Raw genomic sequence first — 26,146 nt, forward strand, 5'->3', positions numbered from 1 at the left:
AAGACAGCCATCATCACCCCCTTTGGCTTGTTTGAATTCCTGCGCATGCCGTTCAGTCTCAAGAACGCCACTCAGACCTTCCAGCGTCTCGTGGACTCTGTGGGCAGGGATTTGGATTTTGTCTTTATTACTTGGCTGACATCCTCATCACCAGCAAGGACCGTGCGCAACACAAGGCCCACCTATGTGCCCTTTTCTCCCGGCTGGCCGACTTCAGCCTTACCATCAACCCAGCCAAGTGCCAGTTCGGGAAAGAGTCCATGAAGTTCCTGGGCCATACCGTCATGGCCGAAGGAGCCACGGCCGCCACTGTGAAGGTCGCCGCTATCAGAGAGTTCCCACGCCTGGACAGCCTCAAGGGGCTGCAGGAGTTTGCGGGTATGGTCAACTTTTACAACAGCTTCTTCCCTGAAGCTGCACGCATCATGCAGCCGCTATTTGCCCTCATCTCAGCGAAGCACAAAATGCTCACTTGGAACCCAGAAGCTTGCACCGCATTAGAGGCCACCAAGGATGCCCTTGCAGAGGCCACCATGCTCGCCCACCCACACACCGACCTGCATATGGCACTCTCTGTCGATGCCTCTGCCACAGCCAACGGTGCCGTCCCGGAGCAGCAGGTGAATGGACATTGGAAGCCGCTGGCATTCTTCAGCTGCCTGCTCCGCCCACCGGAACGCAAGTATAGTGCCTTCGACCGCGAGTAACTGGGCATGTACCTGGCGGTGCAGTATTTATGCTATTTTTTGGAGGGGAGGACTTTTACCATCTTCACCAACTACAAACCCCTCACCCAGGCGCTCGCGATGGCAAAGGATCCCTGGTGGGCCCGCCAGCAGCATTACCTCTCCTTCGTGTCGGAATTAACCACTGACATTCGGCACAAGGCGAGGAAGGACAATGTGGTTGCTGATGCACTCTTGCGACCGGCCATCAGCACGCTAACACCCGGCCTCGACTTCGACCAGCTCACCTGGGACCAGAAGTCTGATGAGGAGATGAGGGCCTTCAAGACCGCCATCATGGGCCTGGGGTTCCGAGACCTCCCGACATCGAGCGGCGAAGGCACCATCCTGTGCAATATCTCCATGGGTACCCCGTGACCAATGGTTCCTCAGCAGTGGCACAGGCAGGTCTTCCATCAAATCCGCGACCTTTCACATCTGTCTATCAGGTCCACGGTCCGGATGGTGGCAGAACGGTGCATATGGCATGGGCTGTGGAAGCAGATCACAGGCTGGGCCAGAACATGCACCCATTGCCAGATGACCAATGTGCACAAGCACACCAAGGTGCCCGTACAGGAGTTCGAGCACGTACAGGAACAGTAAAGCCACATTCACATGGACATCGTCAGGCCCTTACCCATTTCCCTGGGCAACCGTTACCTGTTTACGATGGTGGACTGCACCACTCGCTGGCCTGAGGCAATCCCGATGTCAGACACCTCCACCGACTCCTGCTCCCGAGCACTGTTGCATGGTTGGTTCGCCCAGTTTGGCATCCCGGGTTACCTCAATAGTGATCGGGGCTCTGGGCGCAGCTCGTCAACAGGTTGGGGATCCAGCTACACCGCGCCACAACCTACCACCCGCAGGCCAATGGATTGGTTGAATGTCTGCACTGCCACCTTAAGTCGGTACTCATGGCCCACCTCACCGGTCCCAACTGGGCAGATGAACTGCCTTGGGTGCTCCTGAGCATCCACTCCACTCCCAAGGAAGATCTGTAGGCATCATCAGCTGAGCTGGTCTATGGTGTGCCGCTGGCACTACCTGGTGTGTTCGTCAACGCACCTCACAATCCCCAGCGGTCGCCGCACGAACTACTTCCTCACCTCAGGGCATGCTTGGACTCGTTCGAACCCTCACTGCCACCCAGGCATGGCACCCGCCCATCTCAAGTTCTTGGCAAACTGTTTTCCACAGAGTAAGTTTTCATTCGGCGGGGCCCAACCGCGGCACCTCTGCAGGGCTGTACAAGGTTGTACAGCATTCCGGCTCTACGTTCACGCTGGGCATTGGCGGTAGGCGGGAGCTGTTTACTGTGGACAGGCTGAAGCCAGCACACCTCAATCCCACCAAGCCCGTGGTCGTAGCCCAGCCCAAGAAACAAGGCCGCCTGGCGATAAAGGACATGGGTGCCGGTTTGGGGTGGGGGGGCTGTGTGGCAGCTCACCACTAGGTAGGCAAACCGGCCCCGCTTGTAAGCCCCGCTTGTAAGCCACGCTGCGGGGCAGCCAGCCAAATGGTGCTGTTGGGGGTTTTCCCTTCCTCCCAGCACGGAGCTCAGAAGCCCATGCTGGGGGACCACTTGGTGCCCGGGTGACGTCAGTGCCCTCCAGCGCAGTTCTCAGCCAGGTCCGGGCTGGGAGTAGAAGTGCAGCCCAGTAGCCTGCAATAAAATAGTCTGCTCACTGAGCTCAACCCGTCTGGTTGTGTGTGTTCTTTCAGGAGCTGTGTAGCTGCCGCTACAGTAGTATCATTAATTGCAGAAAATAGCAAAGCTAGCCAAGTCCATCACAGGAACTGACTTCCCATCCATTGAAAAATTGATGAGAGAAGCTGTCTCAAGAGGGCAACCAACATCATAAAGGAACCCAACCACCCTCCACCCTGCATCACATTCATCACAATATCTTCTTGTTGTTTCCTTCATGCAAAGGTGCAGAATTTTGAAGTTTGAAGTCTAGCATCTCCAGGTTCAACAATATAGAATATTAGAGAACATTGTGTGCCCCCCCAACCCACCCACCCCCAACAATGCTGGGCTAACCTATGTAAACCTAATCCACCACAACCATCCAATTTTTCCCAGCTCATACCCGTATTCTCAATTTCTCTTACATTCATTTGCCTATCTAAGAACCTTTTGAATGTCCCTATTGTACCAACCTCCACCACCACTCCTGGCAATGCATTCCAGGCACCCACCACTCTCTGAGAGAAAAAAATACCTATGTCTTGGTCAAATGCAGACAGATGGGACTGGTGTGTGTTATCCAACATTTATCAGCTCTTGAATTTCCACATATTACCCTAATCACAACCATAAATTATTTTGAGCCCATTAAAAGATCTATCCACACTATTGAAATATAATTTGCTTTTTATTGCATTAACTATGAGTGTGAATATTAATCAATTCTTCGATATTTATTATTTATTTCTATGTCTTGGCATATTGTGGTAATTTTTAAAAAACTTTTGTAGTTACCGTATCTTATATACCTCTTTGGCTGCACCAAGTAATAAATTCAATGAATCTGCACATTGTTTTTATGACTATAACAATAAACTCACATTGAGAATGACATTGGGAAGGAACCTGTCATACCTTTAAAGAATTTTGTTTTTCTTTCAATACATATGCCTCAGACCATTGTTATTGTTAATTAAATTCAAAGGGCTAATTGAACCTTTGACTATCATGTAAACTAATGACTTTAAACTTGTTAATGTTTTATATATTTAATAAATTATTAACTTGAAAAAGACCAAATAAATAATGCAAATCTTCTGTAAGGTTAAACAAACAAAGCTGAGATGCAATTGAAGTTCAACATTTGAGCAAACAAAGAAATTGCTGGAGAAGCTCAGCTGCTCAACATTGACTGACCATGGATGCTGTCTGACCCATTGAGATCCTCGAGTAATTCTTTGTTACTCAAGATTCCAGCAGATGCAGTCTTTGCATTTCTCCAAGTTCACTTGTTCAGCTTACTGTGGTGCGCTGTTAGACAGAATCAGACACACACAAGATAAAGACTGAACAACAGGCTTTAATTCACAAAAACCACAGAGCCAGGCTGGCTGTGACTGCAGCAACTCAGTGTTTTACGAAAATCTATATGAGACAATTGACAGGGGGGACAGATAAAATTCACGAGTTTCTGTAAAAATTGGAACTACCAAATTTAAACCTAGAAGAACAGGAAGGGTTAGATCTCCTCTTCACAGAGGAAGAGATAGGAAAGGCTTTGAGTTCACTACAACTAACAAATCTCTGGGGAATGTCGGGTTCCCACCAAAGTTCTACAAGGAATTTAAGGATTTATTGACACCCCTTTTTATGGAGGTGGTACACCAGGTGATTGAGACCCATACCCTTCCAGAATCTTTTTCAACAGCAATTATTACAGTGATTCTCAAAAAAGGCAGGGATCCGCTGAAACCATCCTCTGACAGATCAATCTCATTATTAAATACGGACTATAAGATACTTGCCAAAGCCTCGGTGAAACATTTGCCAAAATTAATAAATAAGGATCAAGCGGGCTTTGTGTGAAAAAGGCAGGCGGTGGACAACATTAAGCAGGCTGCTGAGTATAATGCATCTGGTACAGTCAAAGGATGAAAGAAACATAGCTATAGGCCTGGTTGCAGAGAAGGCATTTGACAGACTGGAGTGGGACTTCTTGTTCAAGGTGCTGGAAAAATTGTGGCTAGGGCCAACTTTTATAAATTGGATAAAGGAATTGTACCACATGCCCAAGGCTAAAGTTGTGGCCAATGGGCAAATTAATTCATCCTTCCCACTATTAAGATCTATTAGACTAGAGTGTCCATTATTTCCAGCTCTATTCATTTTAGTTATAGAGTCGTTGGCTGAGGCCATTCACTATAAACCAGTCATCAGGGATTTTAGGTAGACCAGGAGGAACACAAAATCAATCTATCTGAGATATATCTGGCAGACAAAGTAAACTCACTGGCCAGGCTGCACTCTACTCTGGAAGACTATGGAGAGGTCCCTGGGGTTAAGATCAATTGGGATAAGAGAGAAGTTATGCCACTTACTAAGGGGATGGTCAATATCAAGAGAATAGTTATTTGAAGTGGCCACAAAACAGGATCAAATATCTAGGAGTTAGGGTGGGAATCAGAATAAATGAGAGTGCAGAGAGTAGGGAGGAAGAACACCTAAGGAGGAAGAACACCTAGATTGGAAGAAATGGAGGGAACAGAACAAAAATATAAATGAAAGAGGGAGGAAGGTAAAAGTAGTTGGTAACAAAAGGAGTATATGTGGAGGACAGTCTCTCAAGTGCATATATTTTAATGCAAGGAGCATAGTAAATAAGAAGGATGGGCTTAAAGTATGGATGGCCATATGAAAATATGATATTGGGCCATCAGTGAAACTTGGTTGCAGAAAGGGCATGTTTGACAGTTAAATATTCCAGGATTCCATTGCTTTAGGTACAATAGAACGGGGGGGATAAAAGGTGGAGGAGTTGCATTGCTTATTAGCGAGAACATTACAGCAGTGCTGTGGTGGTATAGTTTGGTGGGTTTGTCCAGCGAGGCTCTTTGGGTGGAATTGAGGAATGGGAGAGGCATGAATACATTAATAGGAGTGTATTATAGACCACCAAATGGGCTGAGAGAAGTAGACGAGAAAATTTGTAAGGGGAATGTGTATATATGTAATAAACATAAGGTGGTAGTTGTGGATATTTCAACTTTCCGAACATTAACTGGGACACCCATACAGTAAGGGGGCTGGATGGGTCAAGTTTGTTAAGTGTGTTCAAGAAAGTTTTCTTAATCAATACATAGAAGAACCGACTTGAGAAGGGGCAGTATTGGATCTCCTATTATGGAATGAGGTAGGTCAGGTGACAGAGGTTAGTGTGGGGGCGAACACTTTGGGTCTAGTGATCACAATACTATTAGTTTTCGGCTAGTAATGTAAAAGAATAGAGGTGGACCAAAGGTTGAGATTCTTGATTGGAAGAAAGCAAATTTAGAGGGGATGAGAAAAGATTTGGAGGGTGTGGATTAGGATAAGATATTCAAAGGAGAAGTTCCGAGAGTGCAGAGTTGGTATGCCCCCATGAGAAATAAAGGAAAGGTTAGAAATTGTAGGGAGCCTTGGTTTCCAAAAGATATTGGGAACTTGGTTCAGAGGAAGATGGATGTGTACAACAGGTATAAACAACAAGGAAGGGATGAACTGCTTTTGGAAGATAAAGAGAATTTTAAAAATCTTAAGAAGGAAATTAGAATGGCTAAGAGGGAAATATGAAACTGCTTTGGCAGGAAAAGTAAAAATAAATCCAAAGGGTTTCTATAGATACATTAAAAATAAAAGAATAGTGATCCATCACTAAAAAGTAAGTCCTTTTGAAGATGAGGTGGGTATCCTGTCTGAGAAGCAAAAGGAGATGGCTGAAATTTTAAACAACTTTTTTCTTCAGTATTCACTAAGGAAAAGAATATTGAGCCAGATGAAGTGAAGAAATATGGTAGGGAGCTCATGGATAATATAAGAATTAATGAGGAGGTACTGTTGGCTATATTAAAAAAGATCAAGCTGGATAAATCTCCATAACATAAGGGGAAACTTCTTCACGCAGAGAGTGGTGGAGTGTGGAATGAACTTCCGGCAGTGGTGGTAGAAGCAAGATAATGTTAATATTCAAGGATAGGTTGGATAGGTATATGGATGGGAGAGGTGTGGAGGTATATTGCCTCATTATTTGACAGGGAAGTTGTACCATCCTGGGCACAAATTGGTCTGCACACGGTGAGGGAAAAGGTAGAAGGAGACTTTATTTACAGTGGGACACTAAATTATTATCTGATTTAAAAAGAAGACAACCCCATATTAAAACTCAATTTCTATATGGAACAAAATTAATCAATACATAGGGTCTAAAGTGGGGTTGTCCCCAAAAATGATCTTCACTCTAAATTGATTAGTCACATTGGTGGTGAACAACAAGATCCTGGACACCTGGTGTTGAAAGGGGGTCAGGTGTATGGAGAACTGTTATGAGCAGGGGCAACTAATGTCATTTGAGCCACTCAGAAATAAATATGGCTTGTAAAATAAGATGTTCCTCTGCTACCCTCAGATAAGATCTTTCATGAGAGACAAATTAAGTCCATCCATGACCTTACCGAGGTGGAGTGTCATAGAGACCCTGATTTGAAAGGGGACACAGTGAAGTTCACCTCAGCGATGTATTTCTTACTCTAAATGGAAGGCCCTAAACCGGGCCTTCACAAATCAAGGCAAAAGTTGGAGTCAGACTTAGGAACAACGATTGATGAGTGGTGCCGGTCAGATCAGCGATTATTAATGTGCGGTATAGGCTGGTGCAGTATAACTTTCTCCACCGGCTATGTTTGACACCACAAAAATTGAATAAGGCGAAACCAGAAATTTCAGACCAAAGCTTTAAATGTGGCATTGTGACAGGAACCTTTGTGTACACAACTTGGACATGTACCAAGGTGAGACCCTTTTGGGTGGAACTAGGCCAAGCCCTGGAAAAGAAAAATCATAGGTAAAGAATTCCAACAGGATCCAGAGCTGCTCCTATTGGGATACATGATGGACATAAGGCTCAAGATGGAGCTGTCCAAATTCCAAATCCAGTTTGCAATGATCGCATTAGCAGTGGCCAGGAAGTGCACAGCGGTTACCTGGAAATCTGTCTCTCACTTAAACATTGCGCACTGGAATGTGAAAATGCAAAGCTGTGTTCCCCTGGGGAAAATTACCTATAACAAGGAAAACAATATAACATTTTTCTAAAAATTTGGTAACCATATTTACATTTTAAGGGAGCATAGTTATAGTGAGAATCTGTGTATCTCACCGCCCTGCCTTCCCCATCTATCCTTCTACTGAGGCAGGGGTGGGGAGGTCCATTCTAGCCCAATCAAGTCAAGAAAATATAACAGCCTAAGTGCCAGCTGTCAGGCCGTGGCAAATCCCTGATGTCTTCCTTAACTTTGTTGCGGGTGTTTTGAATGTTTGGTGTAATTGTGGTCTGTTGAATGTGGGGGTGGTGGGGGGGTGCCGGGGGGGATGGCTTGGACTCAATGGCAAATTTTGTATATAATGGATAATTGTAATTTATGATTGATTACTGGAAAATAGTTTGAGTTTCAAAATCTATAAATAAAATCATACAACTCTAGACAGAAACCCCTTTCACACTTGCATCTCACTAAATCAGCTGCTCAGTGTCCCGGGATAGGAATGGGGATTTGACCTTTCACACTAGACCATTCCTAACTGGGACACGGAATGCTTTCACACTTGCAAGTGTTTATCCCCCACGTTTGGTCTGTTCTACCTTTAATAGTGCCTGCAATGCAATTGCCCATTTCATATTTGCCTGATCTCAATGCCGGTGTCTGCAGATGCTGGAGATTGCACTAGGGGTCGAGGCTGGCAATACCCGGCATGAGATGACTTCATCTGATCCCAGCATTGAGCAAATTTTGCTTTCACACTTGTCACTTTAAAGGCCAATTGGCGTTCGATTCCTGGGATCACTGGCAAGTGCAAAAGGGGCTAGACTTTAATAGCTAAAGGTAATTAATTGAGAATCTATACAAAAAACTGTACCTAAAGCGCTTAATTCAAAGATTTACTTCCTGGAAATTAAACAACAATCTAAAGCACTGAAAGCAGTATTTTGTTATGGTTGTACATTGCCCTCTGCCTCAAAAATTAATTTATAATTAAAAGAGAGTCACGTGATGGAGTAGTGATCGGTAAGAAAATACCAGCCCTCTCCAGAAAAGAAAAAGAGTAAAGAAAAAGCAAAGCCCCAGACACACAAACCACAACAAATTAAAAATAAAGGTGTGGAGAAAATGGCACTAAAGAAAGAAAAACCAAAAACAACGGGAAGAAGAAGGAAAGATGTTGGAAGAGAAAGGTGAAGGCCTTACCTGTACGAAGAGGCCTGCCATGGAGAGAGAAACGCGCTCCTTGAGGTCAGTGGAAACCCCGAGCGCAGAACTACAAAGATGGCTCACGGAGCCAAATAGAAGTGCGCAACCGCGCATGCACGAATCCTCGCACATGCGCGATGCACACAACAAAAACAACACAGACGGGAGGGGGGACCAGCTGAGGAATGGATCTCCACAGCTTGAACAGACAAGAATGACCTGACAGCAAGGCTCCCAACAGGAAAACACAGAAAATAATGGAAAAAAGAAGGAAGAGAATGAAAAAAGGAAATCAGAGAAACAGCAGATGACCAGCCCAGAGGAAGAGGACCAACACCAAGACACCATTAATAAAAATAATAAAAACAAAAATACCCAGCAAACTGAGATAAACAACCCAACAAGAAAGTCAGAAGAGACAGAGGTAAAGGACACAGATCCTGGAGTGGACTCAGAGGAAGAGGAGGGAGAACATCAAACTCTACACAGAGAAATGGAAGATGAAGGGAAGGGACAGTACATGGATAAAAAAAATTTTCAAGAATATATGGAAACATTAAAAGAATGGCTGACATGAGAATTCAGTGAAATAAAAAGAAGAATAAAAGGTACAGAAGAAAAAGTTAATAGATTAGAGATGGTCATGACAGAAATAGGGAAAAGAGTAAACAAGGTGGAAGAATGAGAAACAGCCATAGAAATGGAGGTAGATGATTTAAAAAAGAAATTGGAAGAATCTGATAAAAAAGTTAAAGAAACACAGGAGCTGTTAGCTCAGAAGATAAATATAATGGAAAACTATAATAGGAGAAACAATATAAAGATAGTGGGCCTTAAGGAAGATAAAGAAGACAAAGATATGAAAGAATTTATAAAAGAATGGATCCCCAGGGTCCTAGGAATGCCAGAATTACAGGAAGGAATGGAAATAGAAAGGGCATACAGAACATTAGACCCTAAACCACAGCCACAACAAAAACCAAGATCCATTCTAGTAAAATTCCTGAGATATACGACAAGAGAAAATATATTGGAGAAGACAATGAAAAAAATAAGAGAAGACAAAAAACCACTGGAATGCAAATGCCAAAAAAAATTTTTCTACCCAGACATCTTTCTTCTAAGTAATATAAGAAATAAAGAACTTGGACTCAATTTGGATGGAGCACAAAAAAGATTTATTATGATAGCCCTAGCTGTAGCAAAAAAATGTATTATGTTAACCTGGAAATTAGAAGATAACCTGAGAATACAGCAATGGCACATAGAAATTAATAAATGTATTCCATTGGAAAAAATAACATATAATTTAAGAAATAACATCACAGTATTCGAACAAATATTGGAACCATACATGGACCACATTAGAGAAATCCTACCACGGACCTCCACCACCTAAAATGACAGAAGGAGAAGACAATGAAATGAACTGACCCAGTATGTAAAAGTAGAAGATACAAATTTCTTGTTTATTTTTATTATGTGACGACGTTGTTTAACGGGTTTAATGCATCATATAGATTGAACGTTGAATAAATGGGGAGGGGGGAGGGAGGGAGGGAGGGAAGGGAGGGGGGAAAAAGGGGAGAAAATGACACTGTGTATATTCAAGAGAAAAAATGTCTGCCTGTATTTTGGTCAGTATGGTTCATAGTGTGAAAAATAAATAAAAATTTTTAAAAAATAATTTATAATTAATTCAAGAACATCAGATGATTTCCCCATTCAAATTAGTTCTATCTCCTAGCTCAAGATGTAGGTTGGTCTTTTAACAACAACTGAATTGCAGCTGACTGCTTTTGATAAAACCATGAAATGAAATTCCCTGACCAAAATGGTTTGCATTGGAAATCATTGATTATACTAGAATTGGTTAAATCCTGATTTATTACACATTTTTGGTACAACATTGTACAAAATATATGTCATGCAGACATGGTTTTCATCCAATATCTACATCCTGTTTGTGATGGGTTTTATTTTTGTCAAAGGTTTTCTATCACATCCTCACCACTTCACTTAATGATCATTACCACACTCCAATGATTAAACAACAAAACAATAAAATTCATAAATGGCAAGATGGGAATATGTTCAGCAAAAGTGAAGAAACTGGCTACAAAACTGCAAGTGAGAAACAATCAAAGGGCTTAAGAAAACTAATATTAAATTACAGTTCATAAGAACCTATTTCCTATAAATGCTGAAAAATCAAGAGAACCATTCTATTTTCCATTGAATACATAATGGTCCCCATACATGCACAGGTATGTCATGTAGGACTAGGTGTTAATATCCCTTATTCCACTTCTGTGACTTGCTGTCTAGACTCTGCGGGGTAGCCAAGTGAGTGGTGACACCTTCTGGGTTATCAAGTGGGTTCCTCCTTCCTCAGTATTTCGTCGATAGACCCACAACACCTCCGGAGAGTTCAACAGTGAATCCAGGCATCCCTAGATACCATTCACTCACTTGGAGCCCCAGATGGAATCCTTTTTCTTTATCCAGAGCCACTGACTACCCTTTTCAACTGCTCTGGAGAGATCTTTGACTGCTTGTCGGTACATCTTTCCTTGCACTCCCAACTCCTGGAGTAGCCTTGATGTCAATGTGGCTACAAATCCTCTGTAGCCGACTTCAACCGGTCAGATCCTTGCCTTCCAGCCACGTTGCTGCACATCAGCTGCAAGCTCAGCATATCTCATTTTCTTGTGTTCATAGGCCTCCTGCATTGCACCCTCCCAGGGCACTGAGGGCTCAATGATGTAAACGAGAAGGAGTGAGGCCAACCACACTATAAGGTCTGGTCTGAGGTCAGTTTCTGCAATTTTATTTGAGAAGTAGAGCCTCTGACCTCAGTCTGCCACCATTTTCCAATTGTTTGCCCCACCTAACCATCTGATCTTGATGTGGTAATTCCTGCTTGACCCTCACCTTCCTGGACAAATGCTGTTTATGGCCAGCGGGACAAAATCAATCACAATTTGATAAAGATTACAGCAAGGACTTGATTTCCCTTTTTACCTTTACTTTAGTTTTGTTTAATTAATTAGCCAGGGTGATAGTGGAGCCAGATAGGAGAATAGTTTTTAAGAAGCTTCCAAATATCCACATGAATATCTAAGGACTAGAGAAATATTCATCATATGCAAGGAGCAAAGTTTTAGTTCAATTTGGATATCATGTAGAGTGCAGACTTTGCGGCCTGCAGGGTCTATTCTGTCAATAACCTGATATCTGTGAATAGTTTTAGGCAAGTGTGCAAACTTGTATGGGACATATTAATTTGAACTGTTGATTGAAAGAGATTGTTGCTGATTGACTATCAGGGTACTAGAAATGGAGCAGTGTATAAGTGCAGTATTCTGATGAATGGGATTTCAGCTGCATTGTATAATATTCAAATGTGCAAAGTCAAGAGTCTGAAACAATGTTGCCAAAGAGTATTGCCATGTTCACTGATCTTCCAGGCCACTGTCTCCCATTTACCTTTTATTTCTGGCTTTCCCAACATTTTGGACCAGTGTTCATCTTTCACGCAGATGTTGATTACAGATTTAGAGAATTAGAATATCTGCTCCCATGCAAGTGCTTCTTCTAAATAGTTTGCCTTAAACTCAGCAATGACTTTTGGTGGTAAATAATCATCTCCACTTTGTAGGGAGATGTCATAAATCTATCAATGCAGGTTAATTGCAAATTATTCACTGATACTCTTGAAATTACTTACAGTTACAGGGCTTCCAGTTGGAAAAAAGCACAAAGGCTTGCACAAGCTAACCTGACAAAAACCTTATGTAATGCCTGTAGTGTAGATTGTGGAGGGCCATGAGGCCACTCAATTTGGAACCTGGTGGGAATCTGGATTGTGGAAAGTTATGTGGCCTCTCTGAAACCAGGTGAGAATGTGGATTGTGGAGGGTTATGTGACCTTTCTGTCTGGAACCGAGTCAGAAGTCACATCTCCTGCCAATCAAAGATTCTGTCCGCCTATTAGTTCACACTTGACCATTGGCCCCTTTAAATCACTTAGTGATCACCTGGACAAGACTGCTCAGCTTACTGGACTTTAAGTGTCTACCATGTACAGTAGCCCATTCTCTTTACTCCCTGGTCCTGACTACGAACACTGCTCTAGGCCACAAACTGTGGACATCATTAAAGGAGTTGTTGGTAAGATGTGCACTACACTTAGAGCAGAACCATAGTATTGTGTGAGAATACTTAGCATTGAGCTCACCCTGTTGGTACAGGGAATTGGGAGTCCATGTTGAAGTCCCCATCTTGTAAGGGTGCGCTAGTTACTGAATATTAGAGAATGTGTGTAATAAAGAGAGGGAGTAGACCACCATTGGTATCAGAGGTCACTGTATCCGATGTGAATGTCTAAATAGTTTTAGTATCAAGTGCTGTTTTTGTTTCTTCCCGATTTCCATGTATACAATAAAGATCATACTTTGTTTGTTACCCTGTGTCTGGCTCATTTCTCTGTGAACCCACCACATCCGATTTAAATCTCACATAACAATGTTGAAGGAGATGAATACTTAATACAAGATTAATTCGTTACATGGGTGTATTTGGGCAGTGCAGGCTTGTGGGCTGGAAGGGTCTCCTACCATGGTGCATCTCAAAAGTTAAAAAGAAAAGCACATACCTGAACTGAAATGAGTTAATGGGTTCAGCTTCAACCATTCTACTATGCTACATGTGGATGGCATATCACAGATTGGTAAACAAGAGTTGAGACCGGTAGACATGTTGAAAGGTGATGCCAATGTGTGGTAAACTGCTGCATACGTTAATTTGGCTCTGCCCCATGCTGTGACTTTACCCATGGCTCCTCCCTCTTGTCCCCTCCCAGAAAGCCTGGGTCACAGCACTGGATGACCTTCGTTTATTATAAATAAAAGCCTATATGTAACTCCCGCCTTTTGAGTTATTGATAGTGCATCACAATGCTCCAATTCAATATCTATTTTAAAGATCAAACAGTAAAGAGCAGGCCTGCATAGAAGCTCATTGGAGGTTTCTTCAGGGTGCACAAATATGAAAGAATCAAATTATGAAGCAAAATTAAATTGTATTATAAAGCACTGTTTTGTAAGTTAGTTAGTCCTCTTCATTGCAAATGCAATAAGGGGAAATCTTATTTACTAACTTCTTTAAGTTGGAAAAATTGAAAATACACACAATTTGCAACACAGACACAGTAATTTAAAAAAAAAATGAAACAAGGAATGAACTGGGTGACTTCAAATCAGATATTACCTTTCTGATAAATCTTTGGGTTCAATAGGTCTTTGAAAATTTTCCATCAGGCCCACAGAATAGGTTTTAGTGGGAGTCAGAGATTGTCTAGGTTGCTTGACAATGGGCATTTCTGTTGAAAGAAAAAGATACAAGGAATAGAAAGGCAGTAAAGTGGCTCTACATGGGCCCAGTCTATGAGGTATGGCCAAACCTGAATCTCAAATCCTATTGATACAAATTGATAGACGTTGGAACCACAATACATCCACAGAGAGCTCACGTTTTTGAACAAGATTAACATTAATCTTCTTACCCCTTTGGTTGTAGACTGAAGATAAGATTTATGTTGGGGAGAGAGAACTTGAGCGTAATACAAAATAGGGCTTTGACAGAGTAACAGTGGGCAAGGTAAAGTAATAATGAAGTGCCCAAATCATGGTAGAGTCACAAAACATTCCCATTGAAAATGATGATGCAAGATTTATCATTTATATAGGGTACAACACAAATACATGTGAATAAGTATTACCAAGGTAAATCATCACATAATAAAGTTGAATATCTATTGAAGGCTAGGGGAATTATCTTCCTTTCTTTGATTGTACAGAAATCACTGAATAATCAGAAACCTGCCTGCTTTTGGAGTAGCAGTGTCTTTATTGCTTATTATTCAGCAATCAACTTTTCAATAATAAATACTAACAAGATGCTCATGGACAAGAAATGCTCTGTCCATTGGTGTGTTATAATTGCACCATGGTCCGACAATCAGAAAAAGGCTTGGATCACTCTGTGATTGTTTAGAAGAAAATGGCTGTGCAATTGTAAATTGGTCTTCTTCAGTCCTGTTCTCAGTGGGCAATTAGAATTGTTCCCTTAATATTGAAAAATAATAATCTCGTGCATTTTATTGATATACATGGTAGTAGGAGAGTTCAGCAAAAGATGAAAGAGCTCAAGATTATAAAATGAGATGATGGAAAAATGGTGTTTTAATAGGAGTATTCAACTACATTGGGAAAAAAAGTTCAGGAGAAATAACCTGTATGAAAACATCAAACTATTTCACTTCTAATGAACTATTCTTCAATGGTCTGCTCAGGTCTTAGTTATTTGGAAAGAGGAAGATATAAAGCATCAGTGCAGGCACCCTGGCATGTGAGCTATTAATTCTTGTTTTCATTGCAGGAAACTCTGATTTGTATTATGTCTGGCTCAAGTAGGGAATTTTTACCATGCCAAAGAAAAAGATATGACAAAATGTGAACAAAAGAGATGAAAATATTTTCAAAGAATTCACTTTACCAGAAGAACTGAAAGGAAAGTTATAAGGTGAAGAAGATAGATGGATCAGATGCAAATTCCAGAAATTTCTGCTGTGGTTGCGAAGTGACCAGGGTTTATCTTTGATGGAACAAAGAGAAGGAGTGTTACAAAAAAAAAAAATCAGAAGAAAGAAGATTTTAGGGTAAGGCTCTGGGTATCGGACTGGATACACTTATAGAGATCAGTAAAATCATGAAGAGATTTGAAAAGAGGGTGAAAATTGTAAATTGAAGGCATGGTGAAATAAGAATTAATATGGTCATTGATAAAAGATGTGATGGGCAGGAAAAACCTGTTGTAATACAAGTTGAATTAATGTGATGAGTTGGAATATATGTATATTGGAGCAAGAAGGAAAGTACCATCCTCTGCCTCCACAGATACTGTCTGACCTCTGAGATTCTCAAACAGTTTATTTTTTGGTTAAAATATGTATAATGGTTTCGACCTGAGATAACTTAAGCAGAGTAGGAAAAATTAGGCTTCTGTGTAGACATTTCAAAATCCCTACTTGAGCCAGACATAATACAAATCAGAGTTTCCTGCACTGAAAACAAGAATTAATAGCTCACATGCCAGGGTGCCTGCACTGATGCTTTATATCTTCCTCTTTCCAAATAACTCAGACCTGAGCAGACCATTGAAGAATAGTTCTTGCACGTTCTTGTGCATTGAGGCTAAAGTGACCCCTCAGACCAACAATCAAGCTCTCAATGCAAGAGAATTAACTTTATAAAAAAAAAAACTACATATGCTGGAAATCTGAAATAAAAGCAGCAAATTCTGGAAGCACTCACCAGGACATGCATAAAATCTGGAAAGAAAAACTGTAAATGTTTCAGTCCTAAATCCTTTATTGCACTGTATCCTTTATTTGTGACATTTTCCCATGCAAATTCAGGAAATGCAACACCTACCTGCCCTTTCATCTCTTCCCTTCACATCATCCAATGAATCAAGCAGCCTTTCCGGATTAAGTTGTGGCCACTAGGTCATCAGGGGTCATCCCGGTGACCTTGTATATAAAGCAGTCCAGAGCTACAGTCTAGCCTTCCAGGTTCGTCTTGCAGAGAGACAAGACCTCTTAGTGTACATATTAGTTTTTTAAAGCTGTCTTATACTTGCACTGCGGGTGTGGTTATTGTCAGTACAAAAGTAATAATTCTTCCAATCTTTAATTCCCCATTATACTTCTATTCTGGCCTCTGGCCTCCTGTACTTTTACAACAAAGCCCAAAACAAGCTTGGACACCAAGAACTCATCTTCCATATGAGCACACTGCAGTCTTCAGATCTCATTATCAAACTATTTAAATTTAGACAATTCACTTTTCCTTCTGTATCAGATGTGACCACTCCTCCCTGTCATTATTTTGGCTAGGTTTCCCTTTTTCCTGTCTGGTTGTCTTGCTAAAGATGTTCCACAATCTTACCTTTTGAAACATATTAATGGACAAAGAAGTTTAATTTGATTTTAACTCCAACTTAACATCGAGTCATCTGGTCTCTCCCTCTCATAAATTCCTCCTCAACTTTCTCTGCTCCTAAAATTAACTTCTTTTTCTCTCTTTCTCAGTTCTAATGAAGGGTCACGGACCCATGTCTTGGGTAAACTTCTACCTCTCACTTTGTTCATTTTAGATTGGTCACAGTGTTTGAGCTACCGAAAGAAAATAGACACACACACACACCGAGAGCAGTTCAGTTTATACAAGGCGTTATTACTAAATCTAAAGCTGAATTCACACTACAATATGCAAGCCCTTCCCAATTATACTTATCAACGCCTGGACTGGTCCCAACTGCCGAAGCGAGGCAACGACTGCACACTTGTAGTAGGTTGTCGGGGAGCCAGTAGCAGCTTCTCTACCTCCCTCGACCGGGACGTTAGCTGGGCTCTTGAAATCCTTCTTGCTGAGAGATGTTGCCTCTTGGAGAATCTCAAACTTCAGCAGTGGGACCATGGCTTATACTACCCAAAAGTTGTTTACTTCAGATCTTATCTCTTTGACAAATTTAATTATCTTCAAGGTCTCCTGACAGTCTGCGACCAACAAAAGAAAACTGCATCTCTGGGCCTCATGGTGGAAGTTGGATAATGTCTACTGATTCATATGCATCCCTGGGCTCCATAAGTGTAAATTAGATAATGTCTTCTGATTCAACTGCATCCTGGGCCTCATGGTGGAATTTAGGTGTGTCTACTAAATATGCATCCTGGGCCTCATGGTGTAAATTAGATTATGTCTGTTGATTCTAAAAAATAAACAGGTTCTCAGCCTTACAGCTGCAGACGTAAAAAAACACAGTTTAAATCTTCCATTACAACCCATAGCATTAATTGTTCCTCTCTCCTTGTAAGAGATCACCAGGGAATCTCTGCAAAGGTAAGAATATAGGCTATGATTGCTTATACTTTGGAGAAGGCTGCAATCTCAGCAAATACCCATGCCCGTCACCGCTCCCCTGGATTAAAGAAAAATAGTCCTTCAGTTGGGAGATTGAGGTGATCTTTCAGTGATAGCCGTGAGAAGCCAACCAGGAGAGATGGCAGAAATCAGCAGGAATAGCTGAAATGATCTTAAGACTCAGAAGCAGAAAATGTTTGTAACGAGGCAGAAAAGGCTCAGATGTTACGTTGTTTCTGAGGGTTAAGTATAGAGCTTGCAATCTGGCCCTTAAAATAGCTTAAGAGGGGAATTGGAATTAATAGTACTTGGCTGACCTGTGAGCAATTAAAAGTGAATGCAGGTGAGTTTCAGGTTATACTGTAGTTGATAGCATTGATATTAGAAAAAAATATGCCAGGATTTTTTTAAAAAGCGCTGCCAGTTGAATTTTCTCCCAGGAGCCGAAACACACAAAAACATGTATAAACTTGTTCTAGAGAGGATTAACAAACATTTCAACTACATGCTATTTTTTTCTTGATTGGAGTTGTTCAAAGGACTGTCTTATCTTCTAGATATCAATTTCCTTTGTAGCTATGTCATATGGAATATGATTCCTGAATCTGTATATGCTATTTCTTTTCAATTCAATTTTGAGTGTGGGCACCAATGGTAGATAGCTTTTCAAATGTATTGGCAGATACAGATCCACAGATAGAGAACATACTGAAAAAAAGCAAGACCTCCTATCTTTGACAGAACAGAACCACAAATACTAATAGAAATAATAGCAATGGAGAGAGAAAAAGAGAAATTATAGCTATACATAACACAGTGATTCTAAATCATGATAATTAATTGATTTTGCTCAAATAAAAGTAGGCAAGACCACCTCTGGATCTCCTCCAACCTCCTCTCTCAATAATACCTTTTATAGACATTCTTCTCCCCACCATCCCAGTGCAAGGGGAGTTCAAGTCATGATTTTGTATTCCAGGGCCACCTTGATACAGCATATCATACTTTCTGATTTATGCTTCTTGGTAATAAAGTGAGATATTAACTACAAACAAAGAGTTGAGGGATGAAATAAGTAAGTCAAAGCACATTTAACAGTAGTTTAGAGATTCATTTTAAACAAAACAAATAGAACTTTTGTTTTTATAAAATGTGCAGACATAGATGCAAGATCTCACATTTGGCAACAACTCAAACCTAAAAATAAATTAGTTTAATCACACATTTTTAGGTTTTCTTTCTAATCAAGAAAATAAATTTGTCAGGGGCAATTTCCTTTGGTATACCTGTTGTTTGTCTCCTTTTCTCTCTTTCTTTCATCTCTTCAGTTTGTTCATTTTCTTTGCCAGTCTCACTTTTCTGAATTTTGCATGGATTGTCATCATTTTCTTCTTTAATCGTCTGAATCACTGATTTCCGTTCATTGGCATCAAGGGATTGAATCCTACAGCAAGGGTACATATCCAAATTCAAGTTTATTGTCCAAGTACACACACGATATTACATACCACCCTGAGATTCTTTTTCTGCGGGCCAGGCAAAATTTTGACTTATCAGCAGTGTAAACTGTACACAAGAAAAAAAAAATACATATACAAAAGAGAGAAATGTTAAAAAAAAGATAGAAATGTGAATAACCTGTGCAAATACACAAAAAAATTCAATAATAAATAAAGTGCAAAAGTGAGAGTCCTTAAATGAGTCTTTGATTACTTTGTTTACTTGTCTGATGGAGAGGGAGCAACTATTCCTGAACCTTTTAGTACAGGTTTTGTGGCATCTATATGTCTTTCCTGATGGTAGTAGTGAGAACATGTCTTGGGTGATGTAGATCCTTGATGATTGCTGCTGCTCTCCAATGACAGTGTTCCATGTAGATTTTCTTGATGGTGGAGAGAGTTTTACCTCTGATGTACTGGGATATTGGAGCCCCCATACCAGGCCGTGATGCAGCCAGTCAGTATACTTTTCATTGCACATCTGTAGAAGTTTGTCATTCCAAACCTACACAAATACATGAAGAAGTGGAGGCATGCTTCCTTCACGATGACATTAGTATTTTAGGTCCATTAAAGGTCCTCTGAGATAGTGACTCCAAGAAATTTGAATATGATCACCCTCTTCACCTTGGATCCCCAGTGATCACTGGATCATACACTTCTGGTTTTCCCTTCCTAAAGTTTACAATCAGGTCCAAAAAAAATTTCACATTAATGAAATGAAAATAATTATTTTATATTTTCTCAATGGTTCTATCAACTCTAATGGGAACCTAATGGAGTTTGTTATAAAACAGTTAGATTGGTCCCCAGGCATTTTCTGCTTAATATAATGAAGGCAAAAAGCTCTGCCTATTCCTCACTAGGAATATGAATTAAAAACTCTTTTCTTTATCAATATTTTTATTGAAATTCCACATCAAAAAATACAAAGTACATAAAAATGTATATTAAAGGTCAAAATATATTATATCAGTTCATTCAAGGTACCTCACATTCTCAATTAAACATATTATAGTAATATTATAAAAAGAAAATCACAGGTTGAGTTAACAACCCTCTGGAGTTTATTCTTGTCCTGAGAATTGGCGCCTCCATACCAGGCAGTGATTCAACCAGTGAGAATGCTCTCCACGGTACACGTGCAGAAATTTTCAAGAGTTTTCCCAAAACCCCCAGTACATTTCAAACTGTGGGAAGAAACTGGAGCCCCGAGGAAAACCCACATAAATATGGGGAGAACATACAAACTCCTTATAGACAGCACAGGATTCGAAACCCGGTCCCAGTCATTGGCACTGTGCTGTTACATTAACCATTCCACCCATTATTCACAAGAATTATTTTTAAATATGTACAAGGACTCTCACCTTGGAAAGAGAACAGAATTAGTTGTTGCAGGCCGTAGTGAACATGCATCTTTGACTGATTTTATTGAGTCTGCAGTTCCAGGTCGCTGTTCGAAGAGATAAAGTGTATTGATTACATGAAAGACATGAAAATTAAAAATAAGCTGTTACTTCAGTTTATTTGTCAGTATTGTTTATTCACCTTTTTTAAATATTTAATCTATCCATGTCCAATATACCCCTGTCTGTTCAGTTTTTTTTTTGCATTTGCCAGTACGTCACATTATCCAGTACTTTAAGTTAAGCTTTTTCAAATTAGAAGTGGCCACTGGAATCACAGTGGACATGACAAAATAACCACACAAGGTGTTTTTAGAGTGAATCAAATGGATTTATTCTTCATAACCCATGCAACCTTTTTAGAACCTGAATAACACACTCAACACATGCTGACATCATCATGCACTGATGTTACATAGCCAGTTTGATGCCTTCTGGGAGTTGTAGTGCTCCCATAGGGCCGCTAAACACCACCCCACCCCCCCCCGAACCGGCAGAAAGGTTTGTCTGTCTCTTAGGTGGTCCATCTCTGCAACTGACTGTTGGCTGCTGCAGTGGGGAAGACTTGTCCGCAAGTTAGTTTAAGCCTGTCAATGGTGAAAGATTGTGGCTTCCCTCCAATCTCCAAAATACAGGTCGACCTAGTTTGTCTGAGTATCCTATAAGGTCCTTCGTAAGGTGTCTGCAAAGGTTGATCAAGTGTTCCCCTAAAGACGAAGACATATTCACAGTTTTTGAAATCTTGAGGCACAAAGGAAGAGCGCTCTCCATGCGAAGATGGTGGTATAGGGGTCAATTTTCCTATAGTCTCCCTTAGCCTGATCAACAGTTCCTTGGAACATCATTGGAAAACGGTGCGCCATACACGAGCTCCACAGATGAAGCTTGGAGGTCCTCCTTTGAAGTTGTTCTAATGCCTAGTAATATGCAGGGCAGCTCATCAGCCAAGTTTTGGCCCTCTAACTGAGCCATCAAGGCTGACTTGAGATGTCGATGAAATCTTTCCACCATTCCATTAGGCTGGGGTTGATAGGCATTCATATGATAAATTGTTGTACCGAGCAAGCGAGACAAGGTCGTCCACAGTGAGGAAGTAAATTGTGGTCCTCTATCCAAAGTAACGTGCCAGTAAACCAAAGCGAGACACCCAGGAACTAAGGAATGCCCGAGCACAAGTGTCTGTAGTAGCAACTACCATTGGCTTGGCCTTGGGCCATCGCATAAACCTATCTATTACTGTAAAAAGATAACAGTATCCTCTTGAAGCAGGAAGTGGACCAACAATGTCTACGTGGACATGAGCAAAACGATGAGTAACTACTGAGAAGGACTGCAGTGGTGCTTTAGTATGCCTCTGAACTTTTGCTTTCTGGCAGGCAATGCAGGACTTCGCCATTTGTATAATGTCTTTTTTAAGATAGTGCCACACAAACCCGTCTGAAACCCTACAAACGGTCGATCTAGTTGATGGATGTGAGAGACCGTGCATAGAGTCGAATACTTGACGTTTTTGTGATGCTGGAACTACTGGGCATGGGTGTCCTATTGATACATCACAGAGGAGTAGTTTGCCATCAACTCCAAACTGGACATCCTTCAATTGCAGATTTGTAATTGCAGTCCAATAAGCATTTGTCTCATGGTCATGTTCTTGGGCCATGGCCAAAGCTGTGTAGTCAATACCTTGATCTACAGACAAAACCTCAAGTGGAGCAGAGTGGAACAGTGCATCAGCTTCTACATTGTCTTTTCTGGAAATATGTAGTATTTTTCTGGAAAATTCTGAAATGAATGATAATTGCCATTGTTGTCATGCCAACCTTGGAAAATGCAAATGTTAAGGGCTTGTGGACAGTGTACATAGTAAAATCTCTACCCTCCAAAAAAATAACTGAAGTGTTGAATAGACAAGTAAATGGCCAAAAGCTCCTTATCAAAAGCATTGAAATTCTCTGTTTCACAAAGATGGTGGCTGAAGAATGCTAACGGTTTTGGTTGCCCATTGACATATTGATGAAATGCACCTCCTACGGCCATACTGGAAGTGTCTGTAGTAAGGGCTGCATTTAAAACTGGGTAGCTGAACAGAGTGGCAAGAGCCAGAAAATCTTTCATCTTCAAGAAGGCGCTGTTTCCCTCTTCAGTCCATTGGATGGTTCTGGCGTTTCCGGACAGTAAATCAAAAAGAGGTTTCACAATATAAGCTGGTTCCAGAAGAAACTAATAGTTAAAATTAACCATTCCCAAGAATTTCCGCAGACTTTTAACCGTAGTAGATCTTGAGTATTTGGCAATGGCCTCAACTTTGGATGGCAGTGGGGTTATGCCTTCCTGATTAATCCTATGCTCCAAGAAATCAATTATTTCTTGTCCAAAAATACATTTATCTGGATTGATGATTAGACCAAATTCTTGAAGACAAATAAAAAGTGTATGAAGATGTTCCAAATGTTCTTCCTTAATCACACTGGCCACTAAGATATCGTCGAGGTAAGTGAAGACATTGGTCATACCACGTCCTAAAGCATCCAGCACCCGTTGAAATGATTGAGCAGCATTCTTTAATCTGAATGGCATTCGTAAACATTTGAACAACCCAAATGGGGTAATTATTGTTGTTTTTGGAATGTTTTCTGGCTCAACTGGTACTTGGTGATGGCCACGCACCGTCTATTTTGGGGAAGATCTTCGCTCCATGCAAATTAGCTGAGAAATCCTGAATATAAGGTATCGGATAACGATCCAGAATGGTGGCATCATTAAGCAGTCTGTAATATCCATGTGGTCGCCAACCTCCATTGTGTTTCAGCACCATATGTAATGGAGATGCCCAGGGACTGTTAGACCTACAGATTATGCCTAGTTCCTCCATTTTGGCAAACTCTTCCTTAGCTAAGCGCAGCTTCTCTGGAGGCAAGCAAGGTGCTTTAGCATGGATAGGAGAGGGTCTTTAGTACAAATGCGGTGAGTGACATTGTGCTTTGCAGTGGGGGCAGAAAACTTTTGAGTAGTAATCTCAAGGAAATGTTCCAACAGCTTGGAGAATTCATCTACTGGTTTACTTAACGTTTGGAGCATCTGCCAGAGGAATAGACTGAAAAGTAGTTCCATCTATTAGTTGATGTCCTTTTAAGCCAACGAGGAATGAATGAGCCAGAAGAAAATCTGCATCAAGCAAAGGTCGAGATACTATTGTTCTAATAAATAGCCAAGTGTAGATATGATCCTTGAACTTGACATTCATCTTCCTGGTACCAAAGGCCAGAATGTTGGAACTGTTAACTGCTTGTAGTTGCAGGTCCAGAGTAGAGTGGTGTGTGTCAAAAACGGTGGGTGGAAATATACTAACTTCTGAACCCATGTCTTCAAGAAATTTTTGCTGGGACAGCTGGTACTATACATACAGTAGGCTTGAAGTTTCTTGCCAACCTCTGCAGCCCTAACTGGTGGTTGGCCTGGACATTTCCCACAAATGAGCAGGATGGAAGGCACTTGCAGGCATTTACTCCCCAGTGCCTGTGATAATAACACCAAGACGAATTGTCCATAGGCTGCTTGCTTGTTTTGGGGCATTGCCTGCTTATAGGGAGTGATGTGCTAAGAGCACTAGAGTATAATATGGGGTCAATATCGGAGGGGTTGGTTGCATAGACTTGTCTTTCCTTGCTGTGCTTTTTAGCCAGTCATAGAATGTCTGCCTCTGCTGCTGCAGCCCTTGGATCTTCAAATGAACACTTGGATAACAAGAGCCTAATATCATTTGGCATTCGCTCTAAAAAGAACTGCTCAAATAACATATTAGGATTTTCGCAAGATGCCAGGAAGAGCATTTCATCCATTAGTTCTGAAGGGGCGTGATCTCACAACCCATCGAGATGTAGTAGTTTGGCTGCCCTTTCCCGACGGGACATACCTTATACCTGTAATAAAAGTACTTTTAAAGCGTCATACTTGCTGGTACATGGTGGATCCCATAGGAAGTCTTAGTGAAGGCCTGGTCCAGGGTACTGATGAGATGGTAATAATAAGTGTCCAATTCAACTTTGTGAAGATGAAACTGGAACCACAGTTCAGGATCAGCTGTCCAGAAAGATGGTAGCTTCACAGCAACGGCTGCAGTGTCCATGTTTGTCCAAAAATACATTTTTGGACTCGTCTGAATCACCAATTGTGGCCACTGGAATCGCAGTGGACAATAATGAAATAACCATACAAGGCATTTTTAAAGTGAATCAAATGAATTTAATCTTCAGAACCCGCACAACCTTTAAAAACCCAGATTCATGCACTCAACCCGGGATGATGTCATCATTCACTGACGTCACATAGCTGGTTCGATGCCTTCTGGGAGTTGTAGTGTTGCCATAGCACCGCTAAAAACTATTCTTTTTAATCTCACAAATAAAGTGTTCAAAAATAGAGCACTGAAGCAATCTCCACTCCCAAAACAAATATTAATTCCTTACTGAACAAACACAAATAGAGCATTTCAAATATCTGAACAGTTTTTCAGTATCAGTTTTGTGGTCATTTGCACTCAAGCCTAATCCTGATAAAAGAAACAGCCTCTAAATAAACTACAATGCTGCATTTACGCTGTATGAAAAAGGTGTTAATGTCAAAAGTAATTTGCCAGGTGCTTTCTCAGAAAATTAATTTGACCAAACAAAAAATCCAAGCATTGTTCTTGGTTTATTACCTGACTCATTGTGAGGTAGAAACTTGCATGGCCCCAATTTCCAACTAGAAAATGTGCACTAACTTGGCAGAATGATGCTGATTACATGGATGGAAAAAGATAGCTTACAGTGAAAAAATTTGCTATTCATTTGTGGCTTGTGAAATTGACAACTTGGTTTTCACATATTCCGATCTTTTTAAAGGCATCAGTTATTCTCAAAAGACGGGTTACACTTCGGCTGAAAACTACTCAAAGTTAATAAAACATATTGTGAGAGATACAAGAACACCTAACACTAATACTAAAATGGAGCTCCTTGTGGTTCATATCCTGACAACTCTTTACCTTTCATTTCCCAAGCTCCTGATTGTTACGTACCTACCTCACTACTTGAATTTTTTAAAATTTAAATATACAGCACATTAACAATCCCTTTCGGCCCCTGAGCCTGTGCCACCCAATTGACCTATAACACCCAGTACATTTTTGAATGGTGGGAGGAAACCAGAACCCCAGGGAAAACCCATGCAGACATAGGGAGAACATATAAACTCCTTACAGACAATGTGGGATTTGAACCCCAGTCCTGATCACTGGCATTGTAAAGCTAACTACTACGCTAACAATGCTGCCCCTAATTTTGAAGCTATCTTCTGATTTGGGCTGTATTCTTGGAGTTGACTCACCAGATGTGAAAGTAAACACTTTATCAATAGAAATCTTTGGTTTACTCAATGTGAGTACACGAGTTCTGTCCTGCCTGGATTTCCAATACTTTTCACCATGAAGTGTTGGTCAATAGTAGGGGAGTGGGGGGTGAAGGACCTCAAAGTATGGAAACTACTCTATTTATGGGCATATTTTGATA

At 41.0% G+C, this 26,146-nt stretch overlaps 1 protein-coding gene and 1 pseudogene across 3 annotated transcripts in view; both read right to left on the bottom strand.

Moving 5' to 3' along the window:
- Positions 1–26,146, bottom strand: part of LOC138739246 (coiled-coil domain-containing protein 81-like) — a 95,568-nt gene that overhangs the window by 39,921 nt on the left and 29,501 nt on the right. For all 3 annotated transcript variants that reach the window (XM_069890904.1, XM_069890905.1, XM_069890906.1), the window contains 3 exons: positions 20,559–20,644; positions 18,976–19,133; positions 13,974–14,085 (listed from right to left, as the gene is read on the bottom strand). In XM_069890904.1, the coding sequence (XP_069747005.1) occupies positions 13,974–14,085; positions 18,976–19,133; positions 20,559–20,644 (356 nt within the window). The remainder of the gene's footprint in view (positions 1–13,973; positions 14,086–18,975; positions 19,134–20,558; positions 20,645–26,146) is intronic.
- LOC138739731 (uncharacterized) lies at positions 21,420–24,723 on the bottom strand (annotated as a pseudogene).

This window comes from Narcine bancroftii, chromosome 7 (assembly GCF_036971445.1).
Source record: "Narcine bancroftii isolate sNarBan1 chromosome 7, sNarBan1.hap1, whole genome shotgun sequence".
NCBI lineage: Eukaryota > Metazoa > Chordata > Chondrichthyes > Torpediniformes > Narcinidae > Narcine > Narcine bancroftii.